The sequence below is a fragment of the Garra rufa genome, chromosome 4 (assembly GCF_049309525.1).
Source record: "Garra rufa chromosome 4, GarRuf1.0, whole genome shotgun sequence".
NCBI lineage: Eukaryota > Metazoa > Chordata > Actinopteri > Cypriniformes > Cyprinidae > Garra > Garra rufa.
The window spans coordinates 5,896,599-5,917,659 of record NC_133364.1 but is presented as its reverse complement, the minus strand read 5'-3'; the positions used below and the strand labels follow the sequence as shown (position 1 = coordinate 5,917,659).

The window sequence follows — 21,061 nt, the reverse complement described above, 5'->3', positions numbered from 1 at the left end:
CCTAAAATAATTAGAGAAAGTAATTCAGGTTTACAATTAAATGAAGGCGAGTAAAAAATGACAATGGTAATTTTTGCAGATTACTTCTACATCACTGAACACGTAAGAGAGAATAACTGTTAGCAAAGTTGAGGTAAGTCTTTGTATAATGTAGTAATTCCAGTTTTACTTCTTTACGAGGACATGCCTAAAGCCATTCATTCCTAATGGGAATTTCCTTTGTTTCAAGTCAAGAAGACAAACGTTAGATTTGGAAAAGCCCTCGCTCTCGCGTTTCTTCCGTTTAAGCCCTGAGAAATGTAAAGTACACACTTAAGACTAATAATACGATTTAAATTCTTACATTACTGTGTGAATGTAAACGCTTACTTACGTTACTCCTCGTGTTGTCAACAATATTGATGTAAACAGCTTCCGTTCGTCCGTTTAAATTTAAAAGCCACGTGATGTATGTTTGGCGCCTTAGATATATGTTTAGCGCCCTCATGAGATCATAAAGAATTTACAACGACGAAAAGCTGATCAAAAGTTTGACAGAAACACAGATATTCACATCGAATGATTCTGTTAATCACACTAACAGTTTCTCACATGCTATCCACCTTTTTCTTAATTTAAGAGTGGCGCGGCCATTTGTAAATATAACGGTTTGGCTTCCGGTCTCATCGGCGTCTGGCTATTTTTAGCTGTAACTTGCTGCTTGATTATGCAAACTGGTGTCTCATCATGTATTTTAATGTGTTATCTAAATTATAAACACTTGTTTGTAGTGCAAACTACAAAAAATATTTAGTGTCATTTCCCTATAGAGGCTGATGAACCGGAAGTCTCGCACATAGGCTTACTTCCGCATTAAGAGACACTGCAGTCTTTGGTTTTTCATAAACTGTTTTTCAGAGCAGTGGAAAGAAAACATAAGAGTGTCCAAAAGACACTGTTAAGTGTTTCTTTTTTTAGCAATTTATCTATTTATGTTAATAGATTTCTATTACAATATTTATTTTTAAAGGCAGTTTTACCAAAATAAGTTTTTTCTCCTACAATGAACCATAAATCTCTACTTCAGTAGCACTTACACATACCAAACTTTACATTTTTATTTTATTCATGTCTATATCCTGAAGGTTTTTACAAAGTGATTTGTTCATATATACTTTGCTTGATTTTATACAATTATTTCCACCCCCCCTAAGATGAGCTCTATTAAAACATTTGACTCTAATATGTCAGAAAAATTAAAAAAGATTTTTAAAAATTACTTTTGACTAGATTTTTGTACTAAAAAGGTATGCAAATTAGTGCATGTTTCATTAAATAATGCACATTTAAACCTACCATTTTAGAAAACTTACAATACAATACAATACAAAAAATGTTTGCAATTATCAAAAAATCAATCAACTGTGTAAGGCAATAACTATTAGTTAATTTTTTTACACTATTCACATTCAGTGTCTCGCCTTAAAAATGTTTAAGGATCAAGACGAAGCAGCTTAAGTATTATTAATTAATTTTAATGTCAACGTCCTGGTTTATAAAAAGCAATAAAGTGCATACATCTTAGAGACAGTGACAATGACAAAGCATATGAACATTAAAATATATTAAAACTAAAATATACATAAAATATGAAGTCACAATGAGAAAAGGCTGACAAATCACAAAACATAATTTGGACTAGCTTTGATGAGATTGGTCTACAAACAAGTAAACTAAGACAAGAATCATTTAAATAATCACATACTGAATGTTTTTACCAGTCTGATTGAGGTGGACATTATAGTGCATTAAAATGATCAACTGCTGCCATATAGTCCATTTATACACTCCCAAACAAGTCCTTAAGTGTTTCTGTAACAACACATTCTAATCGGCTTGGATTTATAAATTACACATGTAAAAAAGGGTGGTAAACCTCCCTTTTTGTTTTTCAAATGCCATCAGGCATGCCTTCCTGGCAACCGTTGGCAAGGTCACCATCGACTGGCGTTGTGCATTCTGGGATCTCCCCGATCACGGCTTTGCGTATCACTTTTAGCCAGCGCAGTTTCACTTCCTCTGTGTCGGCAGTGAAGAAGTGGACAGATTTGGACTGGCACAGACGGAAGCTGGTGGGAGGATGATCCACAGACTTCTGGATGTCCTCAACCTGGTAACCCAGGAGTGGGATGGTACACTGGGCTTTGACATCCTGGGAACAAAATCCCAGAGTAACTGGACTCATTCACGATCGATATTAACATTTGAAAGTAGAAAATACAAGTTACTAAAGCTAGGGCATTGATAAGGTGTTCTGAATGGTTGCTAATGTTTCAGCTGGTAGCTAGGATGTTGTTAAGTGACTCCTAACGTGCTCTGAGTGGTATCTAAAGCATTGCTAAGATATTCTGAGAGGTTTCTAGGGTTTATGTGGTAGCTAAGATTTTTAGAACAGTTTCTAGGCTTTATACGGTAACTGGGATGTTACTAAGGTATTCAGAGGAGTTTGTATGGTTTACATGGTAGCTAGGATGTTGCTAAGGTGTTCAGAGAGGTTTCTATGGTTTATGTGGTAGTTAGGGTGTTGCTAAGGTGTCCCTCCCAATGGGTTTCTAGGGTCCATATGGTAGTTAGGGTGTTGCTAAGGTGTCCCAATGGGTTTCTAGGGTCCATATGGTAGCTAGGATGTTGCAAAAGTGTTTAGAGAGGTTTCTAGGGTTTACATGGTAGCTAGGGTGTTGCTAAGGTGTCCCAAGAGGTTTCTAGGGTCCATATGGTAGCTAGGATGTTGCGAAGGTGTTTAAAGCGGTTTCTATGGTTTACGTGGTATCTAGGGTGTTGCTAAGGTGTCCCAAGGGGTTTCTAGACTTTACATGGTATCTAGGATGTTGTTAAGGTGTTCAGAGAGGTTTCTATGGTTTACATGGTAGTTAGGGTGTTGCGAAGGTGTTTAGAGAGGTTTCTAGGTTTTACGTGGTAGCTAGGGTGTTGCTAAGGTGTCCCAAGAGGTTTCTAGGGTCCCTATGGTAGCTAGGATGTTGCGAAGGTGTTTAAAGTGGTTTCTATGGTTTATGTGGTAGCTAGGGTGTTGCTAAGGTGTCCCAAGAGGTTTTTAGGGTCCATATGGTAGCTAGGATGTTGCGAAGGTGTTTAAAGCTGTTTCTATAGTTTACGTGGTATCTAGGGTGTTGCTAAGGTGTCCCAAGGGGTTATTAGGCTTTACATGGTAGCTAGGATGTTGCTAATGTGTTCAGAGCGACAAAACAAGATGTTTTGTAGGCACAATCGTGATCCAACCCGTTTCAGACGGGAGCTAGAATGTTTCTAAGCAACATACAGAGTGGCTGTTAGGGCATTGTTAAGCGCTTGCTAAATTGTTGGAATGGTTGCTAGGGAGTTGCTAAGGAGTTCAGAGTAGTTTCTCAGGTTTCAGTTGGTAACCTAGATGATGGAAGCTAAAATGTTACTAAGCAGTGTTCAGAGTAGTAAAAGTGTGCTAAAGTGTTGTTTTTGGAATGTTGCTATGGTGTTGCTAAGTGGTTGCTAGGGTGTTCAGAGTGGTTGCTAGGGGGTGCTAAGGTGTTCGGAGTAGTTTCTTGGGTTTCAGATGGTAACCTGGATGATGGAAGCTAGAATGTTGCTAAGCAGCATTCAGAGTGGTTGTTAGGGCGTTGTTAAGCGCTTGCTAAGTTGTTCTGAATGGTTGCTAGGGTGTTGCTAAGTGGTTGCCAAGGTGTTCAAAGTGGTGGCTGGAGAGTTGCTAAGGTGTTCAAAGTAGTTTCTTGGGTTTCAGATGGTAACCTGGATGATTGAAGCTACAATGTTGCCAAGCAGCCTTCAGAGTGGTTGCTAGGGCATTGTTAAGCACTTGCTAAATAGTTGGAGTGGTTGCTAGGGCGTTAAGTGCTTGTTAAGTTGATAAAATGGTTGCTAGGTTGTTGTTAAGTGGTTGCTAAGGTGTTCTTAGTGGTTGCTAGTGCATAGCTTTGTTAAGCCAACATGAAGCAGGCTACACAAAATGTGTTCTTTTAGGAGTATTTGAAGTACTTTGTAGGGTTTTTCATTAGGTTTATATCATATCATTGAAGGCTAAAGCTCAACTACACTGCGTCTCTCACCTGTGGAGCACCATACAGGTAAAGAACCAGTGCGTCATGCTGTGGTATCACACACCAGACCCTCTGACACGGTTTTGTTCGGTCTGTACTGTACTGCAGGAAGCCACACAGAAAACTGTTTCCTGACACCTGAGCTGCTTCAATCTGATAAAATGTCAAGGTAAAAAAATTAAGATCATTTTAAAAATGGTTCATGCAGACAAGAAAAACCCAAAACATCAATAAGCATACCTCAAGAATCCCTCTTTTCTTCCCGCTGACTGGCTCATCAGCGTCACCTCTCCCGGTCAGAATGCAGTAACAGTCCTTACACACCTTGTTTAATTTGTTGGCGTCGTACCTCAGCGACGCCTTGTAGTCCGAACATTTATAACACACAACCTAAGACACATTTCAAAACATTAGCTCATTTTTGGATTCGGATAAAACACTCCGAGTAAGAGTTTTGAGTTGTGGCTGATCTATAATAATTCGAGGTCAACAGGAAATCCTCGTTTAGACTTACAGATAAACATATGCATGCATTGCAAACTCACATATCCACATGCCCTGCAATGGTGCCTTCTGCGGGTCAGTGGGTTGAAGGGCTCCTTGCATTTCATGCACATGGTCACTTCATTGTCCCGAATCCAGCGCGGGGCTCTCTTCCCCAACTCCTCTTTCTGGAAAACACATGAGCACAAATAAGGAGAAGTGGCTCAATTGAAGATTTCCCCCTTGACCCCTGTCACAGTGGCCTTTATTCACGACCAAACTGCTCTTTCTACTTACAGAAACCTCATCCGCCACTTCTTTAGAGGCTGATTTGAACGTTTCGTTCTTCTGCTGAAAGATTTCAATGGTCTTCTGGAACGCCTAGAAAGTAAACGACCCACACTGAAACTTTCCAATGAAAACTACTGACTTTTTTCATGCAATTTTAGTTTATATCTCACAATTCAGATATGTTTTTCCATGCAATTCTAATATAAACTCAACATTTACAACATACACTACGAGTCAAAAGTTTTTGAACAGCAAGATTTTTAATGCATTTAAAAAAAAAGTCTCTTCTGCCCACCAAGCCTGCATTTATTTGATCCAAAGTACAGAAAAAAAAAACTGTAAAATTCTGAAATATTTTTACCATTTAAAATAACTGCTTTCTCTTTCAATATATTTTAAAATATAATTTATTCCTGTGATCAAAGCTGAATTTTCAGCATTATTACTCCAGTCTTCAGTGTCACATGATCCTTATATTATTCTAATATGCTGATTTGCTGCTTAGGAAACATTTATTATTATTATTATTATTATCATCAATATTTTCAATAGTAATTTTTTTAGAATTCTTTGATGAATATAAAGATCCAAAGATCAGCATTTATCTGAAAATAAAAAGCTTTTGTAACATTAAACACTATACCATTACAAAAAAACTCTGACATTTAAGATATAGACTTGCAATTGTAAGAAAAATCATCTGAATTGTAAAACAGAAAGCCACAAGCTTGTTTCTGCCATGCAATAAACATATATAAAGATAATTTAGCATTTTTAATCTCACAATTTGGATGTTTTTTCACATCTCAGACCCCCCCCTCACAGTTCTGATATAAGCTCAGAATTGTGAGATATAAACAGAAATATGAGGTAAAATTGCAATTCTGACCATATAAAAAATATAAAGTCACACATTTCTTATACACATAGCTTATTTTAGAGTTTTTGCTGTACATTGGACCAAATAAAACCAGGCTTATTGAGCAGAAGACACTTCTTTAAAAAAAAAAAAAACATTAAAAATCATGCTGTTCAAAAACTTTTAACTTTTAATTCAGATAAAGCCATTTTTGAGCAACTAGACAACACTGATACCTTGATCCAGTCCTCTTTGTCTTGCTCTGAGCTGTAAACAACAAAAACCTAGTCATAATGAGCTAAAATAGACATGTTATTCTCTATATCCGCATGGGTCTGCCCTCACCTGGCCTGCAGCTCCAGCGTTCGCTCTTTACCCGACACCTGGAAAGTGTGTGGATAATCTTCATTGGACGTCTCAAGCACCTTCATGCCCTGAACCTGAACCCGCGTGCGCACAGTGAACCTCTGGCCTACTAAACTGAACTTGGGCACGCAGTACAGCAACATGTTGTTAAACTGAGAAAAGAGAAGAATAGTGGATTTACACTCTCAAAATGACAGCACACTCAGCAAAAAAATTATGTTTTGACATCAAAATGAAGCATTTTTAGGCTTAATTTTAATCTTAAAGCAATGTTTGGGGGAAAAACAAGGCAAAAATACTGATTAAGAATCAACTAACCAGGAACAGGTATCTCTCCATGGACGAGGTGTTCCTGGCGGCTAGCTTTAGGATTTGTCCTTCTTTAATGAGCTCGTTGGACGGGTTAACAATGTCCTCCTCACCTCCCAGCATCTCATAGATCTCCATGAGCTTCTTCAGGTTCTCCTGGAAAACATGCGGAGAACATCTGCATATAAAACCAATGAGGACTTCAATGCAATGGCAGCTACTATAACGGATTACATGTTAAACTGGTACGTTTGAGAACAAACTTGTTGCTTGCATTTTTAAAGGCTGATTACAATGTTGTCAGTATGATTAGCAAGTTAGTAACAAGTTACCATGATTAGCACATTACTAGCATGTTTATAGCCAGATTAGCACATTGCTAACATGTTTCTAACATTGTGTTCACGTTTTTAACATGACTGGCATGTTACTAGCAGTTTAGATGCACCATAAGTTTTCTATAAAGTCTATAGGAATTTAGGTGGTTTTGATAGTCTGGTTTTCGAAAACCATAAGCCGGATCAGTTAGAAAAGATATATTAACTATCTTAAGACCAAAAGCTCTAGGAGAAGATAAGGACTTTTTGGGTCAGAAGAAGCAGCAGCTTATATGTGACCCTGGACCACAAAACCAGTCTTAAGTCGCTGGGGTATATTTGTAGCAATAGCCAAAAATACATTGCATGGGTCAAAATTTTTGATTTTTCTTTTATGCCAAAAATCATTAAGAAATTAAGTAAAGTTCATGTTCCATGAAGATTTTTTGTAAAATTCCTACTGTAAACATATCAAAATGTAATTTTTGATTTGTAATATGCATTGTTAAGAACCTAATTTGGACAACTTTAAAGGTGATTTTCTCAGTCTTTTTGATTTTTTTGCATCCTCAGATTTCTGATTTCAAATAGATGTATCTTGACCAAATATTATCCTATCCTAACAAACCATACATCAATAGAAAGCTTATTTATTGAGCTTTCATGTGATGTATAAATCTCAGTTTTGTCAAATTTAACCTTATGACTGGTTTTGTGGTCCAGGGTCACATATAACATATCGGTAATAACAAGTTAAAATGCCATAAAAGAGCAATTTAAAAGCTTACATGATGTTTGCATTGGACAAAAACTTTGAAAATAGAATCAGAAAGTGCTAAATTTTCACAAATAATCATAAAAATAGTGGCTTGAATACACAAAGTTGCATTTAAAACACATTTAAGACCACAGTTGCACATGAAAATCATAAATGCAGTCAGGAAACGGGCCATCCTGGTCTGACTAATCTGTGTAAAACTATCAGGTTAAGTGAAAGCGTGTCTCACCATCTTGCGGATGGCGGTGTTGGAGTGTGTGGCAGCCATGGAGATGATGTTCAGAGACTCTGGAAAGGAGAAGGAGAAGTGATATCTGGGCTGACTCATCCAGTTATGGAACCGAAAGTAGCTGGGAACTAAACACTTTCATTTTTTCTCAAACGCTCACGTTCTGTTCCCCACGGAAACATATGTCCTTATAAACATTATTTGCTATTATAAATGGTGAGAAAACCACAAGTAAACGTGTTTAATCTCTCACTCTCGGCCTGGCTGCGGTCCGGGTCGTCCTCCGGCAGTTTCTTCAGATAGTCTTTGAGCAGCATCTCGTAGCGAGGAACCCGCTGCACCGGCTCCAGCATGTGATGCTGCAGAGTCAGATTCCCACACACCTCCTGACTCTAAATGAAAAACATCTCAATCTATTAAACATAAATTTGTATCGTGACATCGTAGCATTCCTTCTAAAGTTTGTTTTTGAATGTCATGTCACAAAAGTGAGTACACCCCTCATATTTCAGAAACCATTTGAGTAAATCTTCTCAAGGGACAATACTATAGAAATGAAACGAGGATATATTTGAGAGTAGTCAGTGTGCAGCTTGTATAGCTGCATAGATTTACGGTCCCCTGAAAATAACTCAACATACAGCCTTTATTGTCAGAATAGCTGGCAACAAAAGTGAGTACACCCTAAGTGATGATAGCAGTATGTTGTTTAAGCATGCAAAGCCACATGTCCTATTCATCATGTTTATGTTTTTGTCTGCTTGACAGGACCATGCAAAAGTCCTCATGGCAAAGACCTTTCTGAGGATTTGAGAATTAGAACAGTTGCTCTCCACAAAGATGGTCAAGACTATTAGAGGTTCAGTAACACCCTGAAACCGAGTTACACTACAGTGGTCAGGGTCATACAGAGGTTTTCCAAGATGGGTTCCATTCAAAACTCGTTTTGTGCATCAGGTGCAGAATCTGGCTTCAAAAAACAGATGCATAAGTGCTGCCAGCATTGCTTTGAAGTTGCAGAAGTAGAAGGTCAGCTTGTCAGTGCTCAGACCATTCGCTGCACACTGCAACATGTTGGTTTGCTTAGGTGCCGTCTCAGAAGGAAACCTCTTCTGAAGCTGGCTCACAAGAAAGCCCAAAAACAGTTTGCTGAAGACAACCAAGAGCATGAATTACTGGAACCATGTCCTGTGGTCTGATGAAAATTCTCTCATATTAACTACTGGATGTTCAACATGGCACTTCATGGCAAAGAACTCTCTGAGGATTTGAGAATTAGAACGGTTGCTCTCCACAAAGATGGCAAAGGCTATCAGAGGTTCAGTAACACCCTGAAACCGAGTTACACTACAGTGGTCAGGGTTATACAGAGGTTTTCCAAGATGGATTCCATTCGAAACAGGCCTCGCAAGGGTTGATCAACGAAGTTGAGTACTCGTTCTGTGCGTCAGGTGCAGAACCTGGCTTTAAAAACAGATACATGAGTGCTGCCAGCATTGCTTTAGGGGTTGTAGTAGTAGAAGGTCAGCTTGTCAGTTCATCAGACCATACGCTGCACACTCCGGTGCGCCACAGATTAAATTCCGACCGCCACAGATTCAACACCGACCAAAAAAAAAAAAAAAAAAAAATCAATACCGACCGTCACATATTGCATTTCGTTATTCTTTTGTATGCTATTTAAAACACGCAGCGAATTCGTTCAACTGCATTTCCTTTCCATACTCTCTCTTCATCTCTGTCACTCGCGTCTCTCCCTCAAACGCACACACGCACACAGCCCCTCCCCTCCGTACACACATCTGTCTGGATCATCTGTGGAGAGAAGACGGCTGGCGTATCTCGTGAACACTTTTAACACACAATCACAGATTAAAAAGTGCTATAAAATATTTTATATTCTGAATACAATAGTTGCAGTGTGTTGATGTTACTATAAGTCCCGACCCTTGGCAAACGCGATTGCGCCTTCTTTAGAAAGTTAACTAGTCGCAAGTTTGCGGTAAAATGTAGGCTAGTCTAGTTGGGTTGTCGAGGTCAAAACACTATATGTAGCAGCTGTGAATCAAATAAACGTATTATAAATTGTTTCTTTACTCTTACACTGAATGTTTGCTGCTTCAATCCAGATGAGTATTGAAAAGTATTTTCCGCGACTGAAAAAAGGCACGTGTTGAGGATGAGGACCATCCTGAACCAGAGGTATCAGTCTGAAACAGAGCTTAGTCCGACCAGTGTAATTAGTTATGTTATTGTTTACAATATTTTCAGGCTTCAACTAGTGCTGCTCAAGCAGAAAGACAAGGCCAGGGAGAGAAAGAAATAGATTTGTTAAATATCAATAATATGTCGCAAAAGAAGCCATATTACAGCAGCAAACTTCCTTGACTATTACGCCGGAATGGGAGTGTAGTTCCTAATCTTATCAGCCTAGAAACTCGCTGCTTTGCATTTCCACCGGTCTTAGTACACGATATAACTACAGAAGAGTCAAGTTTTAAATACAACAAATATGGAAACTCGTTGGTCATTTTTGAACGTGATGCTATCGGTCTAATAGGATTCAATGATCTATGCTAAGCTATGCTAAAAGTGATATCGCCAGAACAGGAGAACGGCTGAATGGATTTCAAAACGGTAAAAATCAACTTATTAACTCGGGGGGAGTTGGAGAATGAGCCTATTTCCAAAAAAAGTGGAGTGTTCCTTTAATGTTATTTCGAGGTCAAAGCACACATACACACACACACCTGTATGTCCTGAATGATGCTGTTGAACTGTGTGGATCGCTCTGTCCACTGTTTGAGCAGGTCCATGGCGCTGTCGAAGTTTTTCACGTACTCTGCATACATCCTGAGGAAGGGCGCGAGCTGTGCTAAGATGTCCCCGATGCGGGGCGTGGAGTCCCTGCAGGAGGACGGAGACGTGAGCGGGTGTAAGATCTGAGAAGAAGCCTGAAGATAAAGCAGCGCTCACCACTGGCTCATCCGTGTCTCCAGATCCGGCAGGAGGAACTGGCTGTGGAAGGCGTAAATGGATCCCACATTGGAGAAGATGCTCTTCACCACCTCCACAGAAAACGTCCCCTTCCCAGCCTCCTCTGTGAGCTTAGAGCAGAACACCTGCAGAAACACAGTATATACACTTCACATGCACGCTCTTAAAAATAAACATTTTACAAGAGGGATTTTCCACAGCAATGTAATAGAAAAATTACTTTTGGTGCTCCAAAGAACCTTTCTTTAAAGAATATTGAAATGACTTTTAAAATGAAAAATATATACATATTAATTTAATAATTTTAAAATTATTAATATGAATAATGAAATATTTTTAGCATTTAGCAATTTAAAAAATGTAATATGTATTTTTGATTTCATGAATGTTAAAGGTTGTTCATGGAGACGTGATCATAATTAAATTTTTTAAATCTTAAATTTAAAATGAAAAATTTAAACAATTTATTAAACATCTTTAAAAAATATAAAATTTAACTAAATAAAATATTTTGAATACAAATTTTAAATGTAACATTATAAATATACTACTACTAATAGTAATATATTACACATATTTAACCATTTAAATAATGTAATAATTTTAAAATGAATAATTTAATTCATGTAATGATCTGTAATCATTTAAAAACAAGGTTTCATCGATGTTAAAGGTTGTTCACGGAGCAACTACAAATAATTTAATCATTTTAAAATAAATAATTAAATAATAGTAATAGCTTAAAAAGGTTCCATGTGTTAACCAAAGATTGTTTTTTAATTAATAATTAAATATATTTTTTAAATAGTTGTAAAATTAATAAAGTCATTTAATAATTTTAAAATGAATAATACAAAAATGTAATAATAGTAATAATATTTAAAAAGGTTCCATGAGATTATTTTTAATTAATCATTTATTTTTTATAATTATAAAATTAATAATGCAAGTCATTTTTATCATTTTAAAAGTAGTTTATATAATACAATAATAATAAAAATAATAATGTGAATAAATTAATAATATTCAAAATAATAATTAGAATAATTTAATATTTTATAAAAAAAAAAATAATAATTTAATATTATAATAAAATGGTTTCATAGATGTTAAAGGTCCTTTATGGAACCATCACCATTTTTATTTAAGATTTTAAGGAGTGACTGACCTGGTCCAGCAAATGCAGGCGGGTTACGTAAGCTCTCTCCGTCTGCAGGAGTTCGTTGGCGATCTTATAGAGCTTGATCTCTTTGATCTGCTCCTGTTGAAAACAGCCTGTTATTAAAAGTGAAAGCATGACACGTCTCTGTGGTAAAGTAACTTAAGTAATGTCTGATGCTGGAAAACCACTGACATTCAGAATAAAACTACACTGAGTGGAAAAACACAGGCTCATGTGGTCGGGTAGATGGGCCACTTCTGATAAAAATATCTGATAGCAGTCACACAAGAACGGATGTGCAGCTTTAATCTCACATTAACAGGTGCAATTACATTTTAGCTAGTTTTTACGAAGAGTTTTACATTTTTTACAAAAACGTGACTTGTTAAACTTGATCTCAGGATGCTTTTTTGTGGTTCCCAACATACTGTTTTTAGTCAAGAGCCCACATCCCAAATCTCTGTGATATTTTTGGCTCTAGATTTGGCCTGCATCCCTTTTTCAAGAGACTGTACAGTTTACGTTACGTTTGCGTTCATTGATTTAACAGACACTTGCATCTAAAGCCTTTACAAAGAATTATTTTAAATGTTTTTATATTTTTTAATGATTATAATAATTTATGGATTTTAAGTATGCATTTTATTATTTAAAAAAAAATAACTTTTAGTAATTAAATATTACTAAATGTATACATTGTCATGTAATACTTGTTAAAATAATTATTACAGTGCAAGTTATTTAAATAATAAAAGTAATAATAGCTGCTTAAAAAGTTAATTCATAATAAAATAATAATAATACTGTATATAATAACAATAATAATATAAATTATTTAAATAAAATTAATAATTTAAGTAATGTATTAATTAAAATATTTTACAATAATTAAGGCAAATACATTTTATTATTAAAAAACAATAAAAATACATTTTCACCCATTTTGTCATCTCACAGATTTAAATAATGCAATAATTATATAAGTTAATAATGTATAAAAATAATAATAATAAATGTATAATAATAATAAATAATTATTTAAATAAAATTAATAATTTAATTAAATACAATTTTAATATTAAGTAAAATATTTTACAATAAAATATAAAATATATTTAATCATTTGAATAATTATTTAAATAAAATTAATAATTTAAATAAGGTATTAATTAAAATCTTTTGCAATAATCTATATATAAATTGATTTAATAATTTAAACAATTATTTAATCTGTAACTCACAGGTAAATGTTTAATAATTAAAACAATTTATGAATTAATTTTAAAGTGAATATTTTAAATAAGTTAAATAAAGTTGAAATCAATCATCTTAATAATGTAATAAAAATAAAAAATATTTTCAAAATGTATAAACAATTTATGATAAAACAACAATAATGTATATAATAAAAAATAAGTAATACAATTATTTAAATAAAATTGTAAATAATGTATTAATTAAAATATTTTACCATAAATAAGGCAAAAACAATAAAAATACACTTCCACCAATTGTATCAACAGTATATTCACAATATTTTCAATCATTTATTATTCCATACATCACAGGTAAATGTTTAATAATTAAAATAATTCATGAATTTTAATCATTTTAAAATAAAGTTAAATAATACAATTAAAAATAATAAAAAAAACTAAATTAAAACAATTTATGAATTAATTTTAAAGTGAATTACACTGCTCCAAAAAATAAAGGGAACACTATTGTGTACATTGTGTTGGTTAAGTGTTCCCTTTGTTTTTTTGAGCAGTATATTTAAATATTTTTAAATAACTAGATAAAGTTAAAATCAATCACTTTAATAATGTAATTAAAAATAAAACATAACAAAAAAATAATTTTAATAATTTATAAAAAGCAGCATTTAAATAACTTAGTTTATAAAACTATATATATTTTATATTATTAAAAGAAATAAAAAAACATTTCCACCCATTTAATCGTTTCACAGACCAATTTTTAAGCACTTAAATGTTTTAAAATATTAATTCAAAATGAATTATGTAAATAATTAGATAAATTCAATCATTTAAATAATGCAATTAAACTATTAAAAATATTTAAAAAAATAATAATTTAAAGAATTAGTAAAAATAAGCATTTAAATAACTTAGTTTATAAAACTATATATATTTTATATTATTAAAAGAAATTATAAAAAAAACATTTCCACCCATTTAATCGTTTCACAGATCAATTTTTAAGCACTTAAATGTTTTAAAATATTAATTCAAAATGAATTATGTAAATAATCAGATAAATTCAATCATTTAAATAATGCAATTAAACTATTACAAATAATTAAAAATAATAATTTAAAGAATTAGTAAAAATAAGCATTTAAATAACTTAGTTTATAAAACTATATATATTTTATATTATTAAAAGAAATTATAAAAAAACATTTCCACCTATTTAATCGTTTCACAGATCAATTTAAGCACTTAAATGTTTTAAAATATTAATTCAAAATGAATTATGTAAATAATTAGATAAATTCAATCATTTAAATAATGCAATTAAACTATTAAAAATAATTAAAAATAATAATTTAAAGAATTAGTAAAAATAAGCATTTAAATAACTTAGTTTATAAAACTATACATATTTTATATTATTAAAAGAAATTATAAAAAAAAACATTTCCACCCATTTAATCGTTTCACAGATCAATTTTTAAGCACTTAAATGTTTTAAAATATTAATTCAAAATGAATTATGTAAATAATCAGATAATGCAATTAAACTATTAAAAATAATTAAAAACAATAATTTAAAGAATTAGTAAAAATAAGCATTTAAATAACTTAGTTTATAAAACTATACATATTTTATATTATTAAAAGAAATTATAAAAAAAAACATTTCCACCCATTTAATCGTTTCACAGACCAATTTTTAAGCACTTAAATGTTTTAAACTATTAATTCAAAATGAATTATGTAAATAATTAGATAAATTCAATCATTTAAATAATGCAATTAAACTATTAAAAATAATAATTTAAAGAATTAGTAAAAATAAGCATTTAATTAACTTAATATATAAATGTATTAATAATAAATGTAATAGCTACACATTTTTCAAGCAAGTACTTAAATAACATATTGATATTGCTTAATAACACCTTTTGCAATTATTAAGAAAAATGCTATTTGTATTGTTAAACAAAAAATAAATAAATAAAATAAAATAATAATAATAATAATAACACAGCTGAAAAAATTATTCATGCTCGTACCACAAGAAGTGCCAAATTTTTAATAATTAGGGTTCAGCCTTTGTTCAAAAGACTAAAAGCATAAGTACTCACTTGTTTACTTTGTCTACTCAAAGTATAAGTACTGACTTGTTTGTCTTCATCTTTCTCCATGTTCTGCGTCTCTTCATTTAGGACGTTCTCCTGAGTCTGATCCTCGTGGTCCTGGACAGCACTTTCCCTCCTGCTGTTTTCTGACGGAGCCTGCAGATGTTCAGCTTGCTCTTCAAAGCCGGCGTGACCTTTGACCTCTTCTGACCACCAGCCCGACCAGACGTGCCAGCCGGAGTCCTGCGAGGATGTCTGAGAGCCGCCGCCGTCCGACCGTTCGGTGCTCGCGGGGGCTACGGCGAGGCGTTCAGGAGGAGGACGAAGGTCTGATGAAGCTTTGGTGGCGCTGGAAGAGAGAGCACTCAATGACAAATACCGTGTCTAGAACGCCACTGCAACAGGAAGTGAAAGTCTCAAAGGCGGAGCAGAGGGTTACAGAGAGAAATGAGGGGGTGAATTTCCCTTCACTGTCCTATTTATGAAGTGTGAACGTTCAGTATCAGTCGATATGCAATTTTTTTTTTATGAAACTATGTTTCTTATCATCTTAAACACCTCTGACTTTGAAAAAAAAATCATTTAGAAATTACTAGTAAATTTCACAAATATTTACAAAGAACTAACATTGAATTAAACACACAATTCTGAAGCAGAAAGACTGTCATAGTATTTTGTTGTAAAAAACACTCCAAAAATCTTTGTTCTGCTTAACTTAACTTAAAAAAAAAAGTTAACTTCTAGTTTATTGCTAAAATTTACAGTTTTTAAAAATTTATTCGACTAAATATTTCAATGCATAAATATTTTTATAATTATACTTCTTTTTTTCGCTTGACCATTTATTTATCTTATTTTTTATTTATTGGCGTGATTAAACATGATAATATTGCTCAAATTAATTTGAATTCTATGTTAATTTCATTACTTTTTTATTTGAATTAACTGTTAATTATTATTATTTTTTTGTTGTTATTTGGTTATTTAAAAAAATAGGTGTTTTTTAAAGCAATACATTCAAGTAATTATTTGGAAAAAAAAAAAAGTAAAAATAAATAAATATTTTTTTGTATATTTTATTTATTGGTGTGATTACCTATATGTGATAATATTGTAACAATTTAAAATATTTAATTTTAATTATTTCTTTATATATATATATATATATATATATATATATATATATATATTTTTTTTTTTTTTTTTTTTAATTAAATGTTAATTTATAATATATATTTTTTATTGGTGATTTTTAAAACAATAAATAGAAGTAATTACTTGAAAACATACATAATAGATATTTTTTATAAATATAAATATTGTTTGCTTGACCATTTATTTATTCATTCATTCATTCATTGGCGTGATTGCCTTTTCATGATAATATTGCAATAATTTATGAATAATTAATTTTAATTATTTTTTAAATTTAATTTAAATGTTAATTATTTTTTGTTAATTTTCTAAAAAAAAAAAAAAAAACTGGTGGTGTAAGTAATAACTCAAAAAAGTATAAATAATTAAATGAATATTTTTATAAATATAAATATTGTTTGCTTGAACATTTATTTATTTATTTACTGGTGTGATTACCTAAACATGATAGCGTTGCAATAATTTAAAATAATTCATAATTTTTTTTTTTAATTAAATGTTAATGTTTATTTTTTTATTTTTTTATTTTTTTTAAACTGGTGGGTTTTCAACACAATACACAGAAGTAATTACTTGAAATAAATAAAATAAATAATAAGTATGAATAAATAAATATGTATTTCTATAAATATAAATATTGTTTGCTCAAACATTTATTTATTTTTTTATTGATGTGATTACTTTAATAAATTCACTTAACATGATAAAATTGCAATAATTTAAAACAATTCATTTTAATTATGTTAATTATTTGTATTTTTTGTTTAAAAAATCATTGTTTTTTTTTTAATACAATACATAAAAGTAATTACTCGAAAAAAAACAAAATAAATAAGTATAAATAAATAAATACATATTTTTATAAATATAAACATTGTTTCCTTGACCATTTATTTATTGGAGTGATTACCTATACTTGATAATATTGCAATAATTTTAAATAATTAATCTTATCAGGTGTTTCTCAGTGTTTGTCTGATATTGTAAACGCCCACACACCTCTTGTCAATGTTTCTGTGGCATTTGGAGATCACTGTTGTTCTTCCTCGAGTTATATTTGTCATTGTCTGATCCTCGTCCATGATGTTTCTATCCGAAATCTTCACAGGACACTGGAATTTTGGTTTTGGAAGAACTGTGGTGGAAAGAAAGTATAGGAAGTTTGACTAGGAAGTATTTTTTTTCTCTCAATACAAACAGCAGGGGTCAGTGTAAAGCAGTAATTCAAAGTATAATAAATAATTTTTAAATTAATAGTTTTATTATTTTAATAATAACACATTATCTTAAAAAATATTTTACAATTATTTTTAATAATACCTTTTTTAAACAATAATAAAACTAATATTAGTCAGTGTAATCAAACCCACATATATAATACATTTTAATCATTTTTTTTAAATAATTAAAACTATTTTAATAATTTAAAATAAAATATAAATATAAATATTTAATTGTCTTACATGCAAAAATTAAATTATATACAAGCGAAAAAACTTGCAATAATTTACTAATTACTCATTTAAATAATGCATTAAAAATGTAATATTTAAACAAAATGAATCATTTAAATAATGTATTAAAAATATTTTACAATAATTATTTTGAATAATTTTAGAAGTTTAATAATTAACAATTTTTAAACCATTTTTAAAAATTATAATTTTAAAATAATTTATTTTTATTTTAATTGTAATAATTTAATATTTAAATAAAATTAATCATTTAAGTCGTGTTATTTTTAATAATTTTAAGTATAATACTAAATTATAATACTTTAAAGTATTTAAAGTACTTTTAACAATTTAATTTAAAGTTTTTTAAAAAATAATTTTAAAATCAATAATTTTTAATTGTATTTAAATTTGTATTTGTCATTTTTAATTGTAACTTAAATTTTATATTACTTCAAAAATCAAAATTAATAATTTAAATAATGTAGTAAAATATTTTACTATAATTATTTTAGAAAAATTCTAACAGTTGAATAATTTAAATGATTTACTAATGTTTAACCATTTTTGAAATAATCATTTTAAAATCAATCATTTAATGTACAAATGTACAATTACTTAAAAGTAATCATTTAAATAATGATTAAAATATTTCATGATAATTATTTGGAATCATTTAATAATTTAAACCATTTACAAATTTGTCATCATTTTTGAAATAATAATATTAAAATCTAATCATTTAAATCATTCTTAATTGTTTCAAATAATTTAGATAATTGTAACATTTTCCTTTTTTTAAATATAAAATTTTAGATCGTACATCAAATATGGTGTGAAACCTACAGAACATCTCTTAAACATACATTTTAATCAGCTTTTAGACAATTAATTGGATTTTTACATTTGTAAATTTGAAAAACACAAATCTTCAAAGCTGTCTCTTAATAAAAAAAAAAAACGCTCAGAAAACCTGTACTGATTATATTTACAAAACAATAGAATAGAAATGTTGAAAATGCTCTTTATCACACTTATCTCTCCCCGTGCCATTTCACCTACAACTGCAGACAAACTACTATTTTGTTTTGTTTTACAGGAGGTTGAGTTTGTGGGTAAAGCCCACGGTGCGGAGCTCATGTTAAACAACCTACCTGATCTCAACCATCACTTCCTGTGCTCCTACAGCTGCTTTACAGTCAAACCAAACCACAATACTTCATATTTGTTCAGAAAACATCTGAGATGGCTGAATTGCAGTACTAAAATGAGACTTATGCATTGTAATGAGCAAATGTGAGTGGCAAACACTGTTCAGAGTGGTTTCAAACATGTGGTTTTCAGGTGGATAAAGTGAAGACAGTCTACAGTAAAGCGTGTTGAGATGCTGACGTACCCGGCGGAGGCGGCATTGGTGAGACGGTGTAAACCGCTGACCTTCTCAACACTGAGCTCCTGTTATTCAGCAAACTGTCGTCCGTAACATCTCCTGTCCACACAGAGAGAGAAACAACAGAAGTTCACACAACTATTAAACTTCTGCAAAGCCAAACCAGTTAAAGGGAGACACTGCAGTCACCTATCAAGTTTGATATTTTGGGCTTTTTTTTTTGGATTTCCATAGTGTTTTTTTTCCAGACTAGTGAAAAGAAAACATCCAGCCCTTTATCTATTTGTGTCAATAGATATCACTTACAGTGCATTGCAAAAGTATTCATACCCACACTGCTTTAAATTACTTTTTTCCCACATCAAGCTACATCTCATACACCATAATGACGAAGCACAAAACAGGTTTGTAACAACTTTGCAAATTTATTAGAAATAAAAAACTGAAAAGATCCCGTTGCATAAGTATTCACACCCTTTTCTGGGACACTCGAAATTTAGCTCGGGAGCGTTCATATTGCTTCTAGATGTTGCTACACTTCGAGTGGAGTTAAACTGTGGCAAATTCATTTGAATGAGTCTGATTTAGAAAGGCACACACTAGGGCTGTGCAATATGGACAAAATAATCATATTGCGATTTTTTGAACGAATATTGCGATTGCGATTTTATTTGCGTTTTTTTTTTTTTTTTTTTTGCTTTTTCAAACAAGCTACATACATACATTCTAAATGTATTCAGTGCACAAGAAGTGCATAAAACATTTCACCATGAAATAACATAGTATTAAGTTTAATAAACAAAACTGTAGTAAAATTGTCTTTAAAACAGACAACATAAAATAAATAAGCCATTTTACTTTTTTCCCGGTACTTTAGCCTACTTTGTGCAATAACGAATACATTCATTTCAGTGGAAAAATAAGTCCAAAACTCTAAACTTTAACATTTTGAGGGTTCTAAAATCTTTTTTTTTTTTTTTAAGAAATTCTTATGTGTTTTAATTTTTCTGATAATGAAAAAGCATAAACATTTATTTATTTTTAATCAAATGAAAAATAAACCCTTTTAATTTTTGTCAAACAAACAGAAATTTACTGTTAAAATCAATGCGTGGAAGAAAAATTATATTCAGTTTAAAACGTTTAAATAATAATTAAGTGGTTAATCTTGTTGTAATATTTTTTTTTATCATATATATTGTTTTATGTAAATTATTTAAATAGGAATATATAAACAATTTTTTTGCGATTGCGATTAATTGCACAGCCCTAGCACACACCTCTCAGAAAAGGTCTATGCATATCAGAGCAAAAACCAAGTCCTGAGGTCAGGATAACTGCCTGTAGAGCTCAGTGACAGACTTGCGTTAAGGCAATGATCTAGGGAAGAGTTCAGAACATTTTTTGCTGCATTGAAGGTTCACAGAAGCATGTAGCCTCCATTATCCGTAATGGAAGACGATTGGAACAACTAGGACTCTAGAAAATGTCTGCTAGCCCCCATCCAAGCTGACAGAGATGGAGAGGTGAAAAGGTGAGGCAAAGAATGGCAGATAATTGCCAAATGCAGATGTGCAAAGCTTGTCACATCAGACCCAAAAAGACTTGAGGCTGTAAAGGTGCTTCAACTAGGTACTGAGTTAAGGGTATGAATACTTATGCAATGTACTTATTTCAGTGTTTTATTTTTAATACATTTGTAAAATTTGCAAATCTGGTTTTTGCTTTGTCCTTACTATGGTGTGTGGAGTGTAAATTGATGAGGGGAAAAACTAATTTAAAGCAGTTTAACATAATGCTGCATCAAAACGTGAAAAAAAATTAAGGCACTGTACAATGCATATTTTCTCCTACC

The 21,061-nt window shown here is 31.5% G+C and overlaps 1 protein-coding gene across 1 annotated transcript; it reads right to left on the bottom strand.

Moving 5' to 3' along the window:
* Nucleotides 1-1,498: 1,498 nt before the first annotated feature.
* LOC141333127 (FYVE, RhoGEF and PH domain-containing protein 4-like) lies at nucleotides 1,499-19,301 on the bottom strand. The gene is made up of 16 exons (XM_073838058.1): nucleotides 19,213-19,301; nucleotides 17,362-17,497; nucleotides 15,250-15,556; nucleotides 11,886-11,978; nucleotides 10,697-10,842; nucleotides 10,471-10,627; nucleotides 7,974-8,112; nucleotides 7,721-7,779; nucleotides 6,406-6,552; nucleotides 6,067-6,239; nucleotides 5,958-5,988; nucleotides 4,869-4,952; nucleotides 4,634-4,759; nucleotides 4,329-4,478; nucleotides 4,098-4,241; nucleotides 1,499-2,191 (listed from the first exon to the last, which is right to left on the bottom strand). Exons 1-16 carry the CDS (start codon nucleotides 19,226-19,228, stop codon nucleotides 1,931-1,933), a joined length of 2,169 nt encoding a protein of 722 aa, XP_073694159.1. The 5' UTR covers nucleotides 19,229-19,301; the 3' UTR covers nucleotides 1,499-1,930.
* Nucleotides 19,302-21,061: the final 1,760 nt, after the last annotated feature.

What these genes read in the sequence shown, in the direction of transcription:
- LOC141333127 (XM_073838058.1), bottom strand. An exon ending in ACACCGCCATCCGCAAGATG is followed by an intron (nt 6,553 to 7,720) that starts GTGAGACACGCT and finishes CATGTTTTCCAG; the next exon opens with GAGAACCTGAAGAAGCTCAT. An exon ending in AGAAAAGAGGGATTCTTGAG is followed by an intron (nt 4,242 to 4,328) that starts GTATGCTTATTG and finishes ACATTTTATCAG; the next exon opens with ATTGAAGCAGCTCAGGTGTC.